The sequence below is a fragment of the Leishmania martiniquensis genome, chromosome 20 (genome assembly GCF_017916325.1).
Source record: "Leishmania martiniquensis isolate LSCM1 chromosome 20, whole genome shotgun sequence".
Taxonomy (NCBI): Eukaryota; Euglenozoa; class Kinetoplastea; order Trypanosomatida; family Trypanosomatidae; genus Leishmania; species Leishmania martiniquensis.
This window is the reverse complement of record NC_090155.1, coordinates 37501-56093: the sequence shown is the minus strand read 5'-3', so window position 1 is coordinate 56093 and position 18593 is coordinate 37501. Positions and strand designations below refer to the sequence as shown.

Sequence of the window (18593 nt, the reverse complement as noted above, 5' to 3'; positions counted from 1 at the left end):
TGAAAAGGTCCCCGCAGCTGAGGGCGCTCGTCTCGCTTCTTCTCTCTTCCTTTGCTACTGCTCCATTCCATTTTCTCCTGGCCTTGGTACGGCGGAGTGAGAGAGCGGAACTGCTTCTGCCCGACACAAGGAAGAGGGGAGGCACCAGAGCAGAGAGTAACGAATCGGGAGGGCTGCTGGGGGAGGGCACAGGTGAGGGAGTGCGATTGCAACGGCGTCATTTGAACTGCTGTGTGATGGTCACTGCCTCGGCTCTCTCTTCGCGTCTGCGCGCGCGCACCTGTGACGGACCCTTTCGTTGCCGTTTCCGCTGTTGCCCTTTCCCGTCATGACGGAGCACGACGCGCCGCTCGGTGCATGTGGTAGCGCGTGGGCCTGGCACCCCAGGCGATGCTGAGGGGAAGCCAGGCGGCCCCCTCTCCCTGCCGCTGCCGAACCGCCTCTGCGCGGTGGCACAGGGTCGAGCATGGGCGGCGCGGAGTGTGAGGAAAGGCCCGTGCGAGGACGTGTTACGGAACGGATGCGTTGAGCAGACAAAAAGAAATCGGCACTCATAGAGCTGCTGACTTCACATCCCTTACCCGGGTTTACTGTTTAATCTCGCGCTTCTCAAAGTGGTCTCGATCATAGCGCCTGATTGCACCTGCGTGTAATTCAGCCGCCAACGCGCGTGGCCGGGACAGGCTCACCTTGCATGCTGCAGAGATTCGTAAAGGGGCGTTCGGGAGGCGCTTTAGTCTTTGCCGAGCACCTCCGCTTTCCTGTTTCCCAGAACTCAACAGTGGGCGCTCAGGTGGCGTCGAAGACGCCCACCCAGCTTCGGTGCGGAGTACACTCTGGCCTGCTTCTCTTTCAAAGCCGTCGACTCCGCACGCGGACGCTTGTTTCGCTGCCTTCGCTCGCAGACTTCTCTCTTTTCCACACTTTCGCTCTTTTTGCCACCTTCGCGCGAGCGCTCCCACCACGCGACTCCGCTCACAGACCGGAGACCACTCTCAGACGGTGAATAGCGCGCGTAGATCAGTGGCACGGGTGCTGCAGCGCTTTAAGTCAAGTTCTCCTCTGGCTATGCCTTTGCACTGGAGAGTCGACCTCCCCCCTCTTCGGCTTCTTACTACTCATACCCCGCCCACCACCTCGCGAGGGGTGTGAAGCCGCGAGCAGGTCATCGAATCCTCACGTATTCGCCTTCGAATGGCGATCGGGGAAGCAGCGGGGAAGAAGGTGCCGGTTGCTGAGCGCCTCCACTGGCGGCTCGCCTACCCTACCGATGTGTACGTCCACTCTCTTGTGCTGGTCGCGGCCGCGGTCATATTCAACAACGGCATTTTTGCTGAGATGACGTTCGATGACCACCTCGCCATTGAAAGAAACGCTGACTCGTCGGCAAACGAAACCTCTCTTGGCTCCCTTTTCTACAACGACTTCTGGGGCAAGCCGCTCATCAGCTTGGAGTCAAACGGGTCGTACCGTCCGATCACCGTGCTCACCTTCCGCCTTCAGAACTGGTTGATGGGCTACCGCCACATCCCAGCCTTTCTGCACAGCTTCAACTACACCGTGGCGTACCTCAACGTGTGCCTTGTGTTTTACCTCGCTCGCGTGTACGTCCACGTTGCGGTGCCCAGCTCGCTGCTCTCCGCTGAGACTGCCAAGGTCAACTCCCTCAAAGCTGTATGGACCTCCTCCGTCCACGCGGTACCTTTGATGGCAGCGTTGGTGTATCTCGTGCACCCCGTCCACGTCGACGCCGTCACATCCATCGTCGGGAGGTGTGAGCTGCTTTACTGCTTCTTTGGGCTCATCGGGTTCTTTTGCATTCACCGGTATCTGAACCAAGTCGATGAGATGGCCGACGCGACGTCGGCGACCGCAGCCGTCTCGGGTGCGTCTTTGAAGACCAAGGGGCTGCCGGCCGCCGTGGCAGCAACGAGGAAAGGCCGCGCAGGGCAGAAACCACGGACGCGCTTGCCGCAGTGCATGTGGGCGGCCCGCTACGTCGTCTTCGCCGCGTGCATGCTCACCATGAGCGTCCTCTGCAAAGACAGCGCCATCACTTTCACCGCGATCTACAGCGTTCACGCGTGCGTCATGTACGCCTGTGGGCGGTGTCAGCGACCGCGCTCCTTGCTCGTCATTGGCGTGTCGGTGCTGGAGCTTGCCAGCTACATACTCTTCCGCCGACAGTTCATTGGTGATGTTGACCTGGAGAAGAGCCGCCTGCTGCGCCAAACTGAAAACCCGCAGTACTTTGTCCCGAAAGGTCTCTTCCACTGGCTCGGCATTCGGTGGGTGATTCAGGTGAAGAACTTGGAGCTGCTTTTCTTTCCCACGTCGCTGTGCTGCGAGTACAGCTTCAACTGCATCCCGCACATGCACAACATGGATGACCCCCGCCTGCCGTACTTTCTCAAAGTTACCGGAGCTGCTTTGGCGGCTTTAGTGGGCCTCCTGTACGGCACGTTTGTGTTCCACTCTCGCGTGGCGCTGGTAGGCCTCGTCGGTTTCCTCTGGATGGCAATCCCCTACGCCCCGGTCAGCCACCTCTTCATCGCCGTCGGCACCTTCATCGCTGAACGCTGTCTGTACGTACCATCGATTGGCTCGGTGCTGCTCATCACATTCATGGTGGCCGCCCCAGGGCTTCGCGAGGGGGTCGTGAAGCGCTACTTTTACGCGCTGCTGCTACTCTGTATTGGCTGGGGCATGTTTTCCTACCGGCGCAATGAAGACTGGATGACAGACGAGCGCCTGTTCCGCTCTGCGATGCGGACGTGCCCCAACAGTGGCAAAGTTTACGCGCAACTGGCGTCGATCATCTCAGCGCGCGAGTCACGCATCACCCCTGAGGTACTCGATCTGGCCAAACGCTCGATGGAGTTGGACGATGCGTTGCGCGGCGGTTACTTCTATCTTGCCGCGCACGAGCTAAACGACAATTATAACGTGAAGAAGGCGTACCGCTACCTCCGCATCTGCATGAGGGACCCGTTCTCCATCCACTCGTGCCGTCGGTCGTACGAACTTGTACGCCGGGTTCTCTTTCCCAACATGACAGAGGTGGACTACTTCCTCGACGACGCGTCGCTGGTGCGATTGGAATCTCAAAAGGCGACGTACCTCCAACAGGCCGGTCACGCGGCTTTGAAGAGCTATCAGAGGCCCTGTCTCGCCCAGCAGCTGTTTAGTGAAGCCATGCATCACTGGAACAACTCGAAGCTTTACTGGCTATCGGATGAGGTGAGTCGAATGACCGGTGCCACCACATACTGCGGCACACTCTACTGGTACGAGCAGGTGTCCTTGCAGTGCGAGGCTTTGAACGGTACAGACATCAGCGAGTCGCCCAGCGCGGAGGACAGGGAGGACAGTGATGGCGGTGATCTCCACTCCAGCAGCTTCCAAAGGTCGTGGAAGAATGTTCCTCTCACGCCGCAGGAGGCAGTGCAGAGGGCGCTCATCTTAGCGGAGCGCTTTCGTCCCTGCGACACCGACTGGCGTCAAGTGCTCTCGGGGCCCAAATACAACCTCCTCACTATTCCTGATCGCATGACAATGTACATCACCGTGGGTGACTCCACAAGCCGTATGCTCGCCCGCTACGCCAGTCACACAGGGAGGGACACGCCCGAGCGGAGAGAGGTGCTGCTCGCTCTTTTGGACGTGGCTGTTCGTCAGTACTGCCACGTCCACACAGTGATGAAGGACGCTTACGTGCGCAAGAAGATCGGCAGCAGGTGGGGTGACCTCCTGCAGATCATCGAGCGCGGGTTTCCACAATTTCGCCTAAGCTCCCTTGCGGAGATGCGCAGGGCTCAGCACGAGCTCGAGGTGATGGCGGCACTCAATGCAGCTCAACAGGACGCACGAAGGCATATCGCATCCATGGCCTCTTGCTCGAGCGATCTCTCCTTCCTGGCGCTTTGAAAGAGAGCGCACACACCAGCAGTCTTAGCCGTGACTACTGTCACATAGCGTTGGCCTCTCGCCAGCTGTGGCTGCCGTTTGGTTTTGCCTGACTCCCGTTACCCTATCCCTCTCGCGCTTATAAAGGTCGACGAGGAAGAGGGAGGTGACGTCTTCCTATTTTTTGTCCTGTCGTGGACACCTCTGTCGATCGTCTGGAAAACTGCACGCAGACCGACTGACTGATCACTGAGGAGAGTTGCACTCCAGTGCGGCTTTTTCTTTTTTTTTGTCGCTCTCGGCACCCCTCTTTGCTCCTCCTCACGCTCTCCTTTGCGTTCTCGCGGTCGAGCGCTGGAGGAAGTACGTTTCTTCCGGTGTTTCTTCATCCACCCTCGCCTGGCAGTGACGTAAGTGTGTGCCGCGCCCCGCCCAATGGGCTATCCCGTGCGTAAGCGCTTCCTTGGAGCGTTTCTGTGCGCCGAGCCATAGGCACGGCCGCCCCCCTTTTCCTTTCTATTCTTTATTGTCGAGCGGACTCCTGTGCCTCTTCTACGGCACGGAAGAGTTGTCGCGTCTCTCTCTCTGTGTGTGTGTGTGCATGTGATCCACACCGTCCATCGGTGCGCGGTGCTGCGCCCCCGTTCGGCCCGTGCCATTTTCTCATTATGGTACATACATATGTGCTCTTCTCCCAAATTCGCAACTGCTCGCTGCGCTCCATCACACCGCACTTCCTCCCTCCTCCACCAGTCCACCACATCTCTCCCTACCTCCGCGAGGAGGTTCGCTGTGGAGGGTGGGACCATCCCCCCATACGACCACAATGGAAGGGCTCGAGGGAAAGGGGTGCAGGATAAGTGATCAAAGCTCGATGCGCCTGCGCTTGGCGTGATAGCGAAGCATTCGTGAATACGGTGAACGCCTCTAGGCACTCAGTGAAATTTAAAGGGACAGCCTTTCGACTCGTAGCTTACGCGTGTGAGCTCTTGAGTTCCGGGTGGTTCCCCCGGATCACTGTTGGCGTGCCCCTCCGCACTTGATATGAGGCGGCAGTGCTCAGCGCCTCTTTACTGAGCGCCATCGTTATGTGCTCGTACGCTTCGCCGAGCGACTGCGTTGCTTGCGAGGAGCCTGCATGGCGGCAAGGGGTCTGATGGGAAACTGGAGCTTACCTTTAGCCCCTTCTACACACACACACACTTGTGGTACGGCGCTGCTGAGGAGGAGAAGCGGCAGTGGCGGCGCGAAGCTTTCAATCGGTATCGCTCCTCTTTCATGGAGCTTTCTGATCTCTCACTCACTCACTCTGCCTCTCCTCTCCCTTCCCTTTGCGAGCATTTCTCTCTGTGAGCGCCGCACGGCTGCGTTACGCCATTTCTCAGGCCTTTCACGCATCGAGAGACTCATCGCAGACCTGCTCCCCTGATCCACGGAAAGAGGGCACTGCGTACCGCCGCCCTGGCTCCACTTACTGAGGCCCTGTGCTTCGCCGAGCATACGCGCCGTCGGGAGACTCACGACTGAGGAAACCCGAAAAAGGCTCGAATCGCCTCCGCTCTGTCTCTGCCTCTTCCCTCCCCCCGCTTTTCGCTCGCCGAGCGTTGCGCAGCCGTGCGACGCCTATTTAATTTCTTAAGCGCGGATGAAGTGCGTGCTGATTGTGCGCAGTGGCGATGAACGCATTCAGCGTTCCTGTGAGCTTCCAGATGGCGTCTCCACCCGAGAGCAGCTACAGGCCTTTGTGAAGTCGCAGGATCTTCGACTGCACTCGGTGGACTTCACGTTTGCGGTTAGTCTGGTGGAGAGGGCCGCGGGAGCGACAGAGGGGAAGGGGGAAAAGGCTCTCCTCCGCGGTGATGCGGATGTGCGGAATCTCCTCCAAACCGCAGAGCGGCGGCGGGCCACTCATGTTCTTACCGTCGAGGCCACCATCACTGGCAGCGCTGCATCGCCTCGAAACTTGGGCAGCTTCCTGTCTGCGGAGTACGCCGTCGACAACGAGTTGGTGACGCTGCACATATTCGCCCCGCCCAAGTCACCGGCTCACCGCAACAGCGCGAGTTGCCAAGAGAAGACGTTCGTTATACCAAAGCGGTTCGTACTGGAAAGCCTGACACGCGCGGTCGAGGACACGCTAAGCATCAGCCCCACAAAGAGCGGTATGCGACTGACACTCTACACAACCCCGCAGCAGCCCAATGACGACCGAGTCGAGATCACAGATGATGCAGTCGCGTTGCGGCTGTTGAGGCAGCACGCGTCGCAGCGCGCACCGGTGCGGCTCACGTACGTCATCTGCTCGCGAACCCCGGCAGCGTCGCCGCACGAGGCGAGCAGGCGGGCAAGTCAGCAGCTATTCACAGCCCCGCTCGCGCCGTCGTCACCGCCGGCCCCGGCACCCGCACCTTCAGAGAGCGCAGCGGGGCCCAGAAACCCGAAGCCGCACCCTCCACCGCTCTCGAATGTGGCTAGCCAGCCGCTAAGTCCGTCCTCAAGCAAACCTTCTCAGGCCCCACCAGGACGGAAGGATGCGACTTCATCACCGCGGCTCTATCGAGCAGCTGCCACTCCGCCCTCACCTGTGACACCGCCATCATCGCCACCTGCAGCGGCGGCAGCACCGTCCCCCGACGTGCCCTTGGGCACCCCGCGCCGCGCACTCCTGCGCGAGAGCACCACTTCTGTTGCCAAGTACGAGGCTCGAGTGCAGGTGCGACCAGCCGCATCCGAAGGTGCGACCACCGCTGCCGTCACTGCCCCTCTGCATGAGCTTTGCTTTGTGTACACCAAGGAAGAGCTGCACCTGTGGCGGCGCTTCGCGGCAGAGTGCGAGGCTGCAATCGGTGCCGAAGCGACACCGCACGTGCCCGTACTCTCAAGTGACGCATCTGTGCTCCTGGACTCTGACAGCATGCTGCGGGAGTGGCTAGCGCTTTCCCGAGAGTCGAAGCAGCCGTTGCGGGTGCGCCTGCTACTTCGTCACCCTTCCACGCCGCCGCCAGCCGAGACAGAGGTGCCGATGGCGAGTGTACCCAAATCGCTGGTTCGCGAGCGGGGCGCCGCTGGAGCAGTGTCGGATGTGACTAGTGCCATCGCAACAGTGCCCGGCGCTCTCCCAGTGAGCCGTAAGCAGAGTGGGCCTACGGTAGCGCCTCTTGATGTCTGCTGCAGCGAAAACTCATCACCTAGCGTTGCGTCGCTATGTGCCTCTTTGCCTCGGCCATCTCACAATGGGGGTGGCGCAGACGGCGTCGGAGCCACACCGAGACCTCTCTCATTGTCGCAGCAACATTCACCGACGTCTCTACAGGATGCCTCTGCGTCACCAGTGCCCACGAGCAGATCAAAGGTGGGCTCATCACCATTAAGCACACAGCACACCTCTCGCACGTCAAAGGCTTCCTTCTCCTCCGCCGACACAGAAGATGCTAACGACGCGAAGGTCAAGGCATGCGAGGAGAGCAGTGCAGAAGCAGGTGCGCCGCCGCTCGTTATGTGTACGAGTGTCGGCCCATCTGATGCGGCTGCGACGGCTGCACGTTCGCTATGCTTTAGCGAGGACGATGATGGCAAACGGAATTCGGTCAGGTTTCAAATACCCGTGTGCTGGGGGTCTGATCAGCACATGGTTCTCTGCCGCTTGCGAGATGGGACCGCCTTAGATGACCTGCGCCGCGCTGCGCTTGAAGCATTCTGTAACGGAGCTGCCGGCATCGATGACGCATCACCTCTTGCGCTGGAGGTACGGTATGTAGCGGAGGGGCACATTTTCTGCGTGCGCCTTGATGCCGATGAACGGTTGCTTGGTCTGCGGGGCGAGCTTTTGGTGGACTCTGCAGAGATACTCGTTACCGCCCCGTCGACCCCGCCATGTCTGCCACGGACGCAGGAGGCGAGCAGGAGCACTGGCGCGGCACAGATCTCAGATGCTGTCGGGCAGCTGATTGCTGATGCAGTGCTTCAGGACTTGGGTGCCCGCCCCCCCGCAACAAGCACCGAAATCAGAGACATTTTGTGCGCCAAGCTAGGCGAGCAGGCGGCCACTCAGCCCATTCGCGGATTTCTGGATGCTGCCGTCTCCACACCGTTTGATGCTTCCACGCCCGAACGTGAGGGTGATGCCTCTTTCGGCGCACGCCTCGTGCTGTGGCTATCCTCTGTGCTTGCCAGGGTGCAGGAGCCACGAACCTCCAGTACAGGGGTTGCTGTGGAGGTTGCTTCATCGCTGCTCTGCAGCCGCTTGTGCGATGTAAACTTTCTTCTTGATCAGCTCGCCGCCTCCGTTTGTGTTGTCGGCAGAGATGGCGAGGACGGTGACGACGAGACCCGGAGTATTGCCATGCGGCTGTCCCTCGCCTCCTTATGGACGGAGGCCGGTCTCATCCCCCCGGAGAATTCGTCAGCGGCTGCGTGGAATCCTTTTCTCGCGGCACACGTTGGTGGACCTTCAGGATGGAAGGCGGCATACGCTGCGGCGCCGGCTGCTGTGCTCGATTTAATTTCTGCCGGAAGGATGGACGGCGTGTGGGCCTTTCCTTACCTTAGAGACGCCCAGACCGACGCTGTGTGGCGTCGAGGCCTCGCCAAGGCACACCGTGACTGCTGCAAGTCTATCAATGCGGCAGACCTGGAGCGGTTCTTCAAGTCGGAAGACTTCACGAAGGCCGCCGGTGCACTGGACCACCGTCGCGTCATCCTGAGCTGCGTCGGTGCCCTGCTGGCTCCGCCATCGGCGGCAGTCATCGACTATGCGGAATGGCTCGCGCACCGCTTCCGGGGCAAGGTGGCGACGGTTCTCTACACGAACATGATCGACTACGATGGAAGCGCGTCCCTTTCAGCTTTCACTGTTACGCAACTGTCGTGGACACTACTTCATCCGCAGCTGCGCTGTGCTGGCGAGGCTGCATCGTTGCCGACAACGCTTGACCGACTCCACACGTGGGCCCTCCTCGCGACCCAGCGTGTGTGCCAACAGCACCGCATGAGCTTCCCCCCTTGTCCTCTTTTTCGCCTTCACACGGCATCTCCTGTGCCGTTTATCGGGCCCTCCCTCCCAGCTACTGCCGCAGCAGACAGTGCGGTTGCCGATTCGCAGGGCGGTACCCGAGTATCCGCAGCGCCTCTTCCACCGCCATGCGATGTTGCTGCGGCTGACTCTGCTGCCGCGCCGCTTTCCCCTTCACCGCCACCAGCTGGCGCGCCACATGTCCTGGCTCGCGTGCCGGCTCCACGGAAGTTGCAGTACGACTACAAGTACAACTTCAACGCCTTTCGCCGCCCCCGTTCGTCGAAGGGATGACTGTAATGAGCAGTGTATGTATGTGTGGCAGGTGTGCTTTTCTCGGATAGCGATGCATTGCAGCAGATGCAGGCGGCGGCGCCCGCTCGTTCCGATGGACTCGCAGCCGGTGGAGGCTGCCTTCGCTGTGAAGTGTTGCTCGATGCTCTTCCTTCATGATGCTGGTCACCGCACTGCCTGATGATTCGCTGCGTTGCTCAGTGCATGAGTGACGGAAGAGTCTGCCGCCTGCACGTTGACGTGGTTGCAAGTCAGCGGTGCGGGCCGCTATGTCGGGAGCTGGCGTTGCTCAGCAGAGACGTGCGGCGGCGAGCAAACTGGCACCGCTCACTCACGGCGAAGTGATTCGTTGCCTCCACAACAGTATGCATGGCTCGATTGCTTTTCCTTTGGAATTTGCTGCGTTGCGGTGCTGCGGAGCGCATCCATAGCCCATTGCACGCGTTGTAGGCAGCGCAGGGAAACTGTTCTGCGCGACACCGAACCGCGTTGGCTGGAACGGCTCCTCCACATTTCTGTAGTGCAGCGGAGGTATATGCGAGGTGGCTCTCGACGCACGTCTTCTGATCTGCCCCTGGGCAGAGGGAGTGGGGCACCTCCATGGCGGCCTTTTGCCGATGCTCTTCTTCGGTGACTGCTGGTGCGACGGCGGCACCCGCGCTCGACTCCCCTCTGGCGCAGTCTTCGATTCGCTTCTTTTTGTTTTCCTCTTTTCACGCACTCGCTCTTACGCGGATGTATAGTCGAAGTGGCGCTCCGGAGGAGCCGGTCGCCTTGGCGGTGGCCACTAACCCACAGTGCGATGCCGAAGATCTGTGCGAGTTGCGCGTGGACGATGTAGTTTGACGCGATTTGCATTGCGCACTTTCCACCTGCCGAGACGCGACTGCGTTTTGCCTTTGTGCCTTATTTTGATCTATTGGCTGTTCGGCATGCTGCGTCGTCGCCTGCATGTGCACTGCGGCGCAGTCGCTTCATGTGTTCCCCCGGGGGAGTTGTACCCCTGCACGCCCTTGGGGTAGTGGCTTAGTGCCCGTAGTGCACCTGCCCCGTTTCGGGATGGTGAGGCGCTGCGTGTGATAGGGCGCGCATGCCGTTCTTGGAAGGCTTATGCCGATGAGGAAGTTTACCGCGCGTGCGCCGAACAAGAGACAATGAGTGGACACATAGCGCATGGAAGGACGGCGTGGTCGACACCGATATGCGGGAGTGGTAACGCTGCTTGTGGGTCATTTTCAACGGTGTGAGCAAACAGCTGTCGAGATGCGCGGTGGATTGGCCTTTGCAGTGACTTTTGTCTTCATCTGTCGCAGCGTGTGTGCTCGCGCGCGGATCCACCGCGCTGACGATGACGGTGGTGGTGGTGGTGGTGGTGGGAGCATCGCCTCATCTATTTGAAGTCTTCTCTACCCACCCTTTCTCTCTCTCCATCTGTGTCCGCCGGTCAACTGCACATTGTACCCCCCTTCCTCTAAAATTTCTTCACACGCTTCTCATCCCTTCGCGCCATTACCGTTGCCGAGTTTTTCCCTTTCGTGTGCGTGTGCGTGGTTTCACGTGGAGGCCGCAGCGTCAGGGCGCATCCTTTAACGGATTCGGCCCTTACCTCCTCTTCTCGGCTCCCATATTCCTGCCCCGAGCTCTGCTGGCTTCTTTTCGAGTGCACCGTATCAGAGGCAGCATCATCTTTGGCCGCAGAGGCACGACTGCGGAGCTTTTACTCGCTGCCTGCCCTCATCGCCTCTGCTCACGATGCTCCGTCGTCTCGGAGGCGCGCTGTTGTGCAGCGTGACACTATCGAACGGAACCATTCTGAGGGGTGATTTGAATCCGCAGAACCCAAACTTACTGCTCAAAGGCATCACTATCCTGCCTGACGGCCGTGTCTACAGCGGCTCATACGATCCGATTGCTGGTTACCCGCTGCCGGGGAGTCAGCTGGAGGAGGACGGGGATGTCTATCGAGGCGAATTCAACGCGCATTGGCAGCGTGAGGGGCGTGGTGAGGCGTGGCTGGCCGACGGCACCCACTACGCGGGTATCTTCAAGAGTGATGAGATAGCCGAGGGCGTGGTGCGCATTCCGAACGGGACAACGGAGATCGTCTTTGAGGGGACGTTGAGCGACGAGGCGTTCGTGCGGGGGAAGCTGACCCAATCTGATTTTGTGTACGAGGGCGAGTTCTCCGACAACCAGCCGCACGGCAGAGGGAGGCTTGTGTTTGCCACCGGTGCTGTGCAGGAGGGCACCTTTTTCCACGGCAAGCTACACGGCCCCGACTGCAAGATGAAGCTCGACGGTGGGTTCGTCTACGTGGGCGAGTTCCTCGATGGCCAAATCCGTCGCGGCACGCTGTATACGCCCACGTACACCTACGAGGGAGAATTCAACGAGCACGGGCGTGCTCACGGCGAAGGCGCGCAGACGTACCTGATCAACGAGCCGCGCCTCACTTTCACCGGCATCTGGAACAATGGCGCCCTGATTCGTGGTGTGTGCGTGGATGAGCATGGGAGCACTGTTGACTGGCAGAACAATAATGAGCTGCAGGCCAAGGTGCTTGGTGGCTCGACAGGGAAGGGCGACGAGAGCGTGACGCTGAACAGCTACTGCAGCGCACGTATGAAGGAGGCGGCGCAGATGCACCGTGACATGCAGCGCAGCTACGCAGAGGATGCGGACACCGTTGCTCGATCGACCGGCCGCTTCCCCACAAAGATGGATCTGGGCTACGAGGGCAGCATCGCGCACGAAAATGAGGCCGCGCTGCAAGCGCAACAGCGGCAGATGCATGACATGGAGCGCTCCAGGGAAGCGCTGTCGGATAGGGCGAAGGAGTTCGACGCCGTCGCTTCGGCTGCACGCGACTGCATCATCGGAGAGATGGATGAGAATATGGCAAAGATACAGTTTAGACGTCAGGCAGGCGCGGAGGAGGTCTCTGCCGCGCGTGTCGACGAGCAGTTTGAGCGCTTCATGAAAGACTTCAAACGGCCTTCTGCGTCCTTCGGTTCCCCAGCGCACGGGACACAGCGGCTGAACATCGACGGCAACGCGCCGTGGAAAGCATTCACGCCGCCCAAGTAGCGCCCTTTCCCTTTGGCATCGGGTTTCTGCTCTGCGTAGCTCGGCATTGGCGGCGCCCGCACCTGAGACAGCTGCGTATCTGCCTGTCTGCCTCTCTTTCGCGCGCGGGCCCTATCTGCTCCTTCACCGCACGAGCCGTTCTCGCTCGACGTCCGTGGGTGTTTTCGCGCATTGTGTGATAAGCGGTGATAGAGTCGTTGCTGTCTTCTTGTGGCCAGACACCTGCTTCAGCTCTCCATGCCCTTTCCAGCCCCCTGCGCATATCACTACCAGTTTCCTCCTACGCCGCCGCTCACGCGCCTTCGCGACTTCCTCCGCTGCTCTCCTTGCCCCTGCCCTCTTCTTTCAGAATCAAGGCGTCGGGGTGGAGTGGCGTGAGATGTGTGAGGTGGGCGCTTGCCGCCCTGGCGCCTCACACGTCTGCGGTGGTGAGCATAGAGGCTGTCAGTGCTGCCTAGGCGAAGTATGAGGATTGGCACGCTGGCCGCCCAATCACGGCTCACCACTAGGGCACGGATAAATGGAAAAAAATGCTAATTAAACGGAACGCACCCGCACACCTGCGAGTCGGTGGGCTTTGGCAGCTCTCCAAGTCACCGCTGGCTGGCCTGTCCTTCTTTTCTTACGTGCACTGCAGCCAAATTGGCAGCCGTTTTCATCTCGCACCTTTCGGTAGCTCACCTCGCTCGGACGCTGCGAGCGTCTGCAGCCGTTGTTAAGCACTGCCATCCTGCATAGAGCGCGCACCGCATCTCCTGCTCTTCTGTGAGCTTCTTGCCTGGCGCCTGGCGCGCTCCCTCGCATCTTTTTCTGTTCCCTCTTCTCTTCGAACTCAGGTGCCCCTCCTCCCCTGCCCACCCATCGTAGCCGCGCTGGACGAGAGGCGAAAGCGCCACCCGCGGCAAAAAACAAACCGAAAGGGCATCACGTTGGCAAAGGACAGGACCCACACCCATCGGCTGCTCTTGCTCGCCCCTCACCCGTTTTTTTTTTGGGGGGACAACGGCGGCAATGCGTCGTCTTTTTCGCTTCGTCACTGAGGCATCCGCTCGCGGTGCTTCAACTGGTGAGACCATCTCAAATAGCTTTGCGGCAAGCGCGGAGCGCACGCCAGAGGAGTCGCACCCACTCCTCTATCAGGTGCCCGTGCAAGCGTCACGCACGGTTGGCCGCAAGGCCGAAGTGCGCACGCTGTGGCAGAACCTTCTAAGCGGTCGGCATTACCAAGTGCTTGCTGGCGTTGACGGCATCGGCAAGTCTGCCATCGCTGCGGAATTCTGCGACACAGTGAAGCACAGCCAGCGTTTTTCTTGCATTCAGTGGTTCAACGCGCAGCACGCTCTTCAGTCGCAGTTGCAGCATTATTTTGCTGCGATGAAAGGGCGGAGGGAGAAGAACGTGCTAATGGTTCTTGACGACGTGACCTCTCCTGAGGAGGTTCTGACGCTCATTCCGGAGCACGCCAGCGTATACGTGCTGATGACGACCAGCGCGGCAAATGTGACGAGCTCGACGAAGATGGCGTGTCTTTCTCCGTGTGCTCTCTCGCCTCAGGCAAGCCAACAGTTCTTGCCTGAGCTGGCGCTTTCGCAGGAGCTGGAGGCGGTGTTTCACAATCTGGGCTTTGTGCCCTTGCTGATGCATGTCGCCTCTCAACTCATGAAAGCGGACATCTGTAGTGCAGCGCAGCTGAGTCGCATACTCACGGAGAAGGGTGTGCGGCGCGACAACACCCTCAGCATCTCTGCGGCCCTCTCAGTACTGTTAGATATTAGCATCGAAGAACTGGAGAAGACGTACCCCGGCGCACGTACAATGCTGCGCATCATGAGCTGCTTTCACACAAGTGATATGTCGGATGCTGTGGTGGGTGCCATCATCGGCAACGCGGCGGGTGACTTCACCGTGACCGCATCGACACTAGGGATCTTCTCGCCCAAATGGGAAGAAGGCGCGCTCGCGCTACACCCGCTCGTTGCGAAGGTGCTGCGTGGGCCGCTAGAGGCACCTGTGTTGACGAAGGCGGCGGACGCGCTGCTAAGCTTGTGGCCTCGCCGCTGGAGCAGGACGGGCAGCCGCTTTGCCTACAATCTTGTCTGGCACACTTATACAGTGGCTCAGCACTTTGCAGCCTGCGGGGCCGCACTGACGCCAGCGATGGTGGCGTCGATGGATCGCAGTGCCATATTCCTCGCGCATGTTGAGGCGCGAGACTTGCCTGTGGCGGCGCAGCTGTGGCTGCAAGTCTATGAGCAGCATGTAGCGGGGAAGGGTGTACTGTCGGCAGACAGTGTGCGAATGCTGCGGGAGTGCGGCCGATTGCTTCACTTCTTGAAAGACCCCCGCACCGAGGAGGTCTTGCAGCGCGCGTGGAACGACTGCGTGATGGTGCACGGGAAGAGCTCCGCCGAGGCGGCGCTCATTCTCGGGTGCCTCGCGCCTTACTTGCCGGCGACGAAGGCTAATCTATCGCTGGTGGAGGAGTCGGTGGCGGTGTTGAAGGGGCGCCTGGCCTCGGTGGACCTCGTGCTGGCGAGGGAGGAGATTCGTATGCTCTGGCAGACAATCTTTGTGCTGCTCATGTGCAAGGGGCAGTACATGACAGAGATGCAGTTGGCCATTCCGGATGATCTCAGGCGCGCCCTTGAGCGTGCGGACGTCGAGGCGAAGAGGGTAAGGTGATCCGACCCCCTGCGAAAGCTGCAGTCGCCACCGTTGCAAACCAATGCTGCTCAGAGCGCTGCTAAGCCCATTCGTTTCTCTTTTCTCTCTTTTTGTTGGTTTCGTTCATTGTTTGCCCGTCTGCGAGCGCGGATGCCGTTCGCATTGCCGAGTGGGTGGGGAGTTGGCAGCGCGTAGCCAATGTAGACTTGTGTGCGGCTGGGTGCACTCCAGGTGGCACTGCTTGGTCTGCGTACATAGCACACGTGCAGATGTATCTGTGAGTCTTCCCGAGCGAGCGTGGTGCGTCAGTTTGGCGCTCCCCCTTCGGGTTCTCTTCGCTTCGCCATCGTGGACGCTGCTTGCGTCGCAAACGGACGCTGCTGGAGTAAAGACACGCACACACACACACACTCACAGACATGCGTGCGCAAGGCTGGCAGGGCTAAAAGCGCCTACCAAACTGCCTGTCTGGGCGCCTGCAGGCCCTCTCTCTCCCTCCTTCGATCATGCACCCTCAAACATATAGATGTACCTCTACTCATGCATGTAGGTACGCTTGTGCTGCCCTTGTCAACGCGCTCTTCTTTTCCTCCGAGATGAAGCTGATCGACCCACACTTACTTCGGATGTATAGGAGAAGCCTTTCATCAACTTGGGCGCGCTTGTGTGCTTCTGAGCGCCTTTGACGGTGCCTCGGCCATCAGCCATGTGCCGTGCTCTAAGCAGATGGACCCTAGCGCCGCTTTCCCTTCCTCTCTTGAGAAGTCACCGTCTGTCCGCGTCTCTCTTTTTCTTCCTGCCGATTCTATCGCGCAACGCGGGCGTGTCATGTCTCGTCAGTCGCTCGCTTCGTGCTTCTCTACACTGAGCCGCTGCGCTTTTCTTTCTTCCGGTTTGTGCTCAGCGGCCCTTCTTCAATACGCCCATACGCGTCGGGTCTGCACGCCGCCACGCCGCACGCACTTCCCGCGGTACGCAACGAAAAGTATGAGGAGACCATACGGCTCACCGCACTGACGCACACTGAAGTCACTCGCCCTCCTCATCGGGTGGGTGGATGGGGGAGATGACAGACAGAGGGGCGTCATTGCCACACATTTGCGCTCACGTGCACGCCTCCTCTTCACGACCCGTCCCACGCACAAACTGCTCCGTGTCGTGTGTCTCGCTGAGAGGGAAAGGGAGGTGTGTGTGTGCGTGAAGGAGCGTAAAACATCGCGCCGCTTGCCGACTTCCGCTTCACCACAGCTTTCTGTCGTTTGCCGTCGAGCTCAGTGATTCCTCTTCGACGCCCCTCTCCCCCTCACCTCAGAGTCTCTCTATGTGTGTGTCTGTGCGCATATGCGTCTATGTATGCTCCCCTCCTCCTCCCCCTCCTCTTATTGCATGCGCCTTGCTCGCCTGCGACACTCGATCTCACCGACGCGGCACTGTTTCCGTTTAGAGCTGGCCTTTGCCCTCTCCGCTTTGCTGTCGCAGCTCTCCTTCGTTTTCTTCGCCCTCTCAACGAGCCTGTGACGCTGTTGGACGCATCTACGGAATGGCAGAGTAGCGGGGGTGGCATGTGGCTGGCGGTGGGGAAAAGTGTACGCGTTAGTGTAGACGTCAACGCTCCGTCCTCTACCCCCCGCCCCCATACGCTCATCGATAACGGCTTCTTCCAAAGAAGCACGCCAACAATCTACCGCGTTGCGGATGGGGTTGGCATATGCGCTCTTATCGGCTGCCTTAGTGGTCCCATAGGCACCGGCTAATGGATAACTTCGGAGGGGCAGAAGCGGCGCAGGCGCGCGGGCCACGCAGCATGGTGAACTTGTTCCTCGCCCTTCGCCTCGAGTCTACGGTACCCATCGCGGCCTTGCCGTCTCAGTCAGGTAAAGTTACTCTGCTCTCTGCTGCGTACCAGTGCAGCAGGACTACTGCGCTCGATCGACTGCCGGAGGAGGAAAGATTATGACTGCTCACCCACTTTTCGAGCGAGCGCAGACGTGAATTCTGCTCACCGGTCTGCCTTTTTTCCACCAGTAAAGAGAGGCGCGCTCTGCGGCCCTCGCCGAGCAGCTGGCACATTTGCTTCATTGACGCGTGAATTGGCAGGCGCCTCGGCGTCGAAGACAAGAGGTGTGCATGCGGCGAGGCTATGCTGTCGCTTGGGAGACGTACGCCTCCGCGTCCTCCTTACCTCCCTTTCACACACACGCACACACACATATGCAGGGAAGGTTTCCGCGTGAGCCCCAGCGCCTACCGATGCTGTGCGCTATCGCCTCTTGCGCCAGCGTAAACATGAGCGATACCTTTGAAATTAGCGCACTGTGGCAAGGTCGGCATAGAGGAGATGCCGACGGCCGTGAACGATGTGGCGGCCACGAAGCTTATAAAAGGGCAAGACGCCATGCTTTACAGCGGTCTTGAGCAGCCTGCCGCAGACGCACTCCGTCCTAAGGTCTGCGGCGAGGTGCGGATGCGGGGCAACTCGCTCGACTATGCCAACTCCCTCTCTATGGGTCGCGAGATGGGCTACGCCTCTGTGCGCGGCAAAAGATTGGTCTATCGTCAGCTCCTCGTATAAAGAGGGGGAAGGGGGGCTTTTCCTCAGCGTGGCATTTACTTCCCGTGGGAGAGAAGCGACACCTTTACGTGTTGCTCCATGGCTGCGAGAGCAGCTCTGCGCACGCGCGCCCCGTTGAAGGCGTCGATCACCCCGACCATGCCAGAGATCTCGCAGAGCCACGTGGGCCTTGGCGTCGGCCCTGAGCTAGTTCAGGCTATCTCCCTCCTGGCGGGGGAGCGCATTGGCGGGATACGGGCACACGCGCCCGTGTATGCCAGACATTCTCTTCCATCTTCTCACGTACATTGCTGTTGCGTGGGTGGTGGGCGTGTGCTGCGCAACGAAGGGCATCTTCAGCCTCGCGGCTGATTGCAACGTCAAGCACACAGCGTCTGAGGCGAGTAACGCAATAGAAACAGTGCGCGTTGCCTCTCGAGTCAATGCCTTGTGGACATTCCGCAACGAAAGAACGCTGCCCTCTATAGTGGTTCTCGACACAAGGCAACAATGCAGTTGTGCGACTGTATAGAGCTTTGCTGAAACGCTGACGAACTGCGCTTCGCTGGGAGGGTCGAGAACATCGCGCGGCATTGTTGGCCTCACCACAACACCGCAGGAACGCCGGTGACAGAGGCACTCACAAGCTGTGAGTCAACGAGGCCGCATGTGGGCTCACACGAACTTTCGCACACAGACGTACACACATACACACTCGAACCTCAGCGCCTACTCCTTCACTGGGCAGACTCTCGGCTGTGCCTCTTCTCACAGCTCACCCCTTCTCATTTCTTACCGCCTTTTGCGATCCCTTCCGCTCTCCCGCTCGCATCGCATCTGCTGTGCCTGCGGGCACCTCACTTTTTCTTCCCCCCTCCAACATTACGGCCAGCCGACTTCTTAGAGGGACCCGCGCGGCCATCGTCGCCCCCCTTCGCTCCCGCCACTCCTCACTTGTCTTTTGCAGTGCTGCTGTGCACTCCGTAAGCCTCTCCACTTGCCTGCACAACCGCCCGAACGTAATGTATATCCTCCCGTTACTTTTCTGCTCGCATCTTTGCCCCTTTCCCGTCATGACGG

The 18593-nt window shown here is 59.7% G+C and overlaps 4 protein-coding genes across 4 annotated transcripts; all 4 read left to right on the top strand.

Annotated features, from left to right (window-relative positions):
* Positions 1-1194: 1194 nt before the first annotated feature.
* On the top strand, positions 1195-3927 carry LSCM1_06357 (uncharacterized protein; the record flags this gene model as incomplete). The annotated part of the gene is made up of 1 exon (XM_067323788.1): positions 1195-3927. One exon carries the CDS (start codon positions 1195-1197, stop codon positions 3925-3927), a length of 2733 nt encoding a protein of 910 aa, XP_067179102.1.
* A 1624-nt stretch (positions 3928-5551) lies between these two features.
* On the top strand, positions 5552-9211 carry LSCM1_06356 (uncharacterized protein; the record flags this gene model as incomplete). Its single annotated transcript, XM_067323787.1, has 1 exon — positions 5552-9211. The coding sequence occupies one exon, from the start codon at positions 5552-5554 to the stop codon at positions 9209-9211; it is 3660 nt and encodes a 1219-aa protein (XP_067179101.1).
* A 1752-nt stretch (positions 9212-10963) lies between these two features.
* LSCM1_06355 (uncharacterized protein) lies at positions 10964-12298 on the top strand (the record flags this gene model as incomplete). The annotated part of the gene is made up of 1 exon (XM_067323786.1): positions 10964-12298. The coding sequence occupies one exon, from the start codon at positions 10964-10966 to the stop codon at positions 12296-12298; it is 1335 nt and encodes a 444-aa protein (XP_067179100.1).
* Positions 12299-13309: 1011 nt separating this feature from the next.
* Positions 13310-14980, top strand: LSCM1_06354 (uncharacterized protein; the record flags this gene model as incomplete). The annotated part of the gene is made up of 1 exon (XM_067323785.1): positions 13310-14980. One exon carries the CDS (start codon positions 13310-13312, stop codon positions 14978-14980), a length of 1671 nt encoding a protein of 556 aa, XP_067179099.1.
* Positions 14981-18593: the final 3613 nt, after the last annotated feature.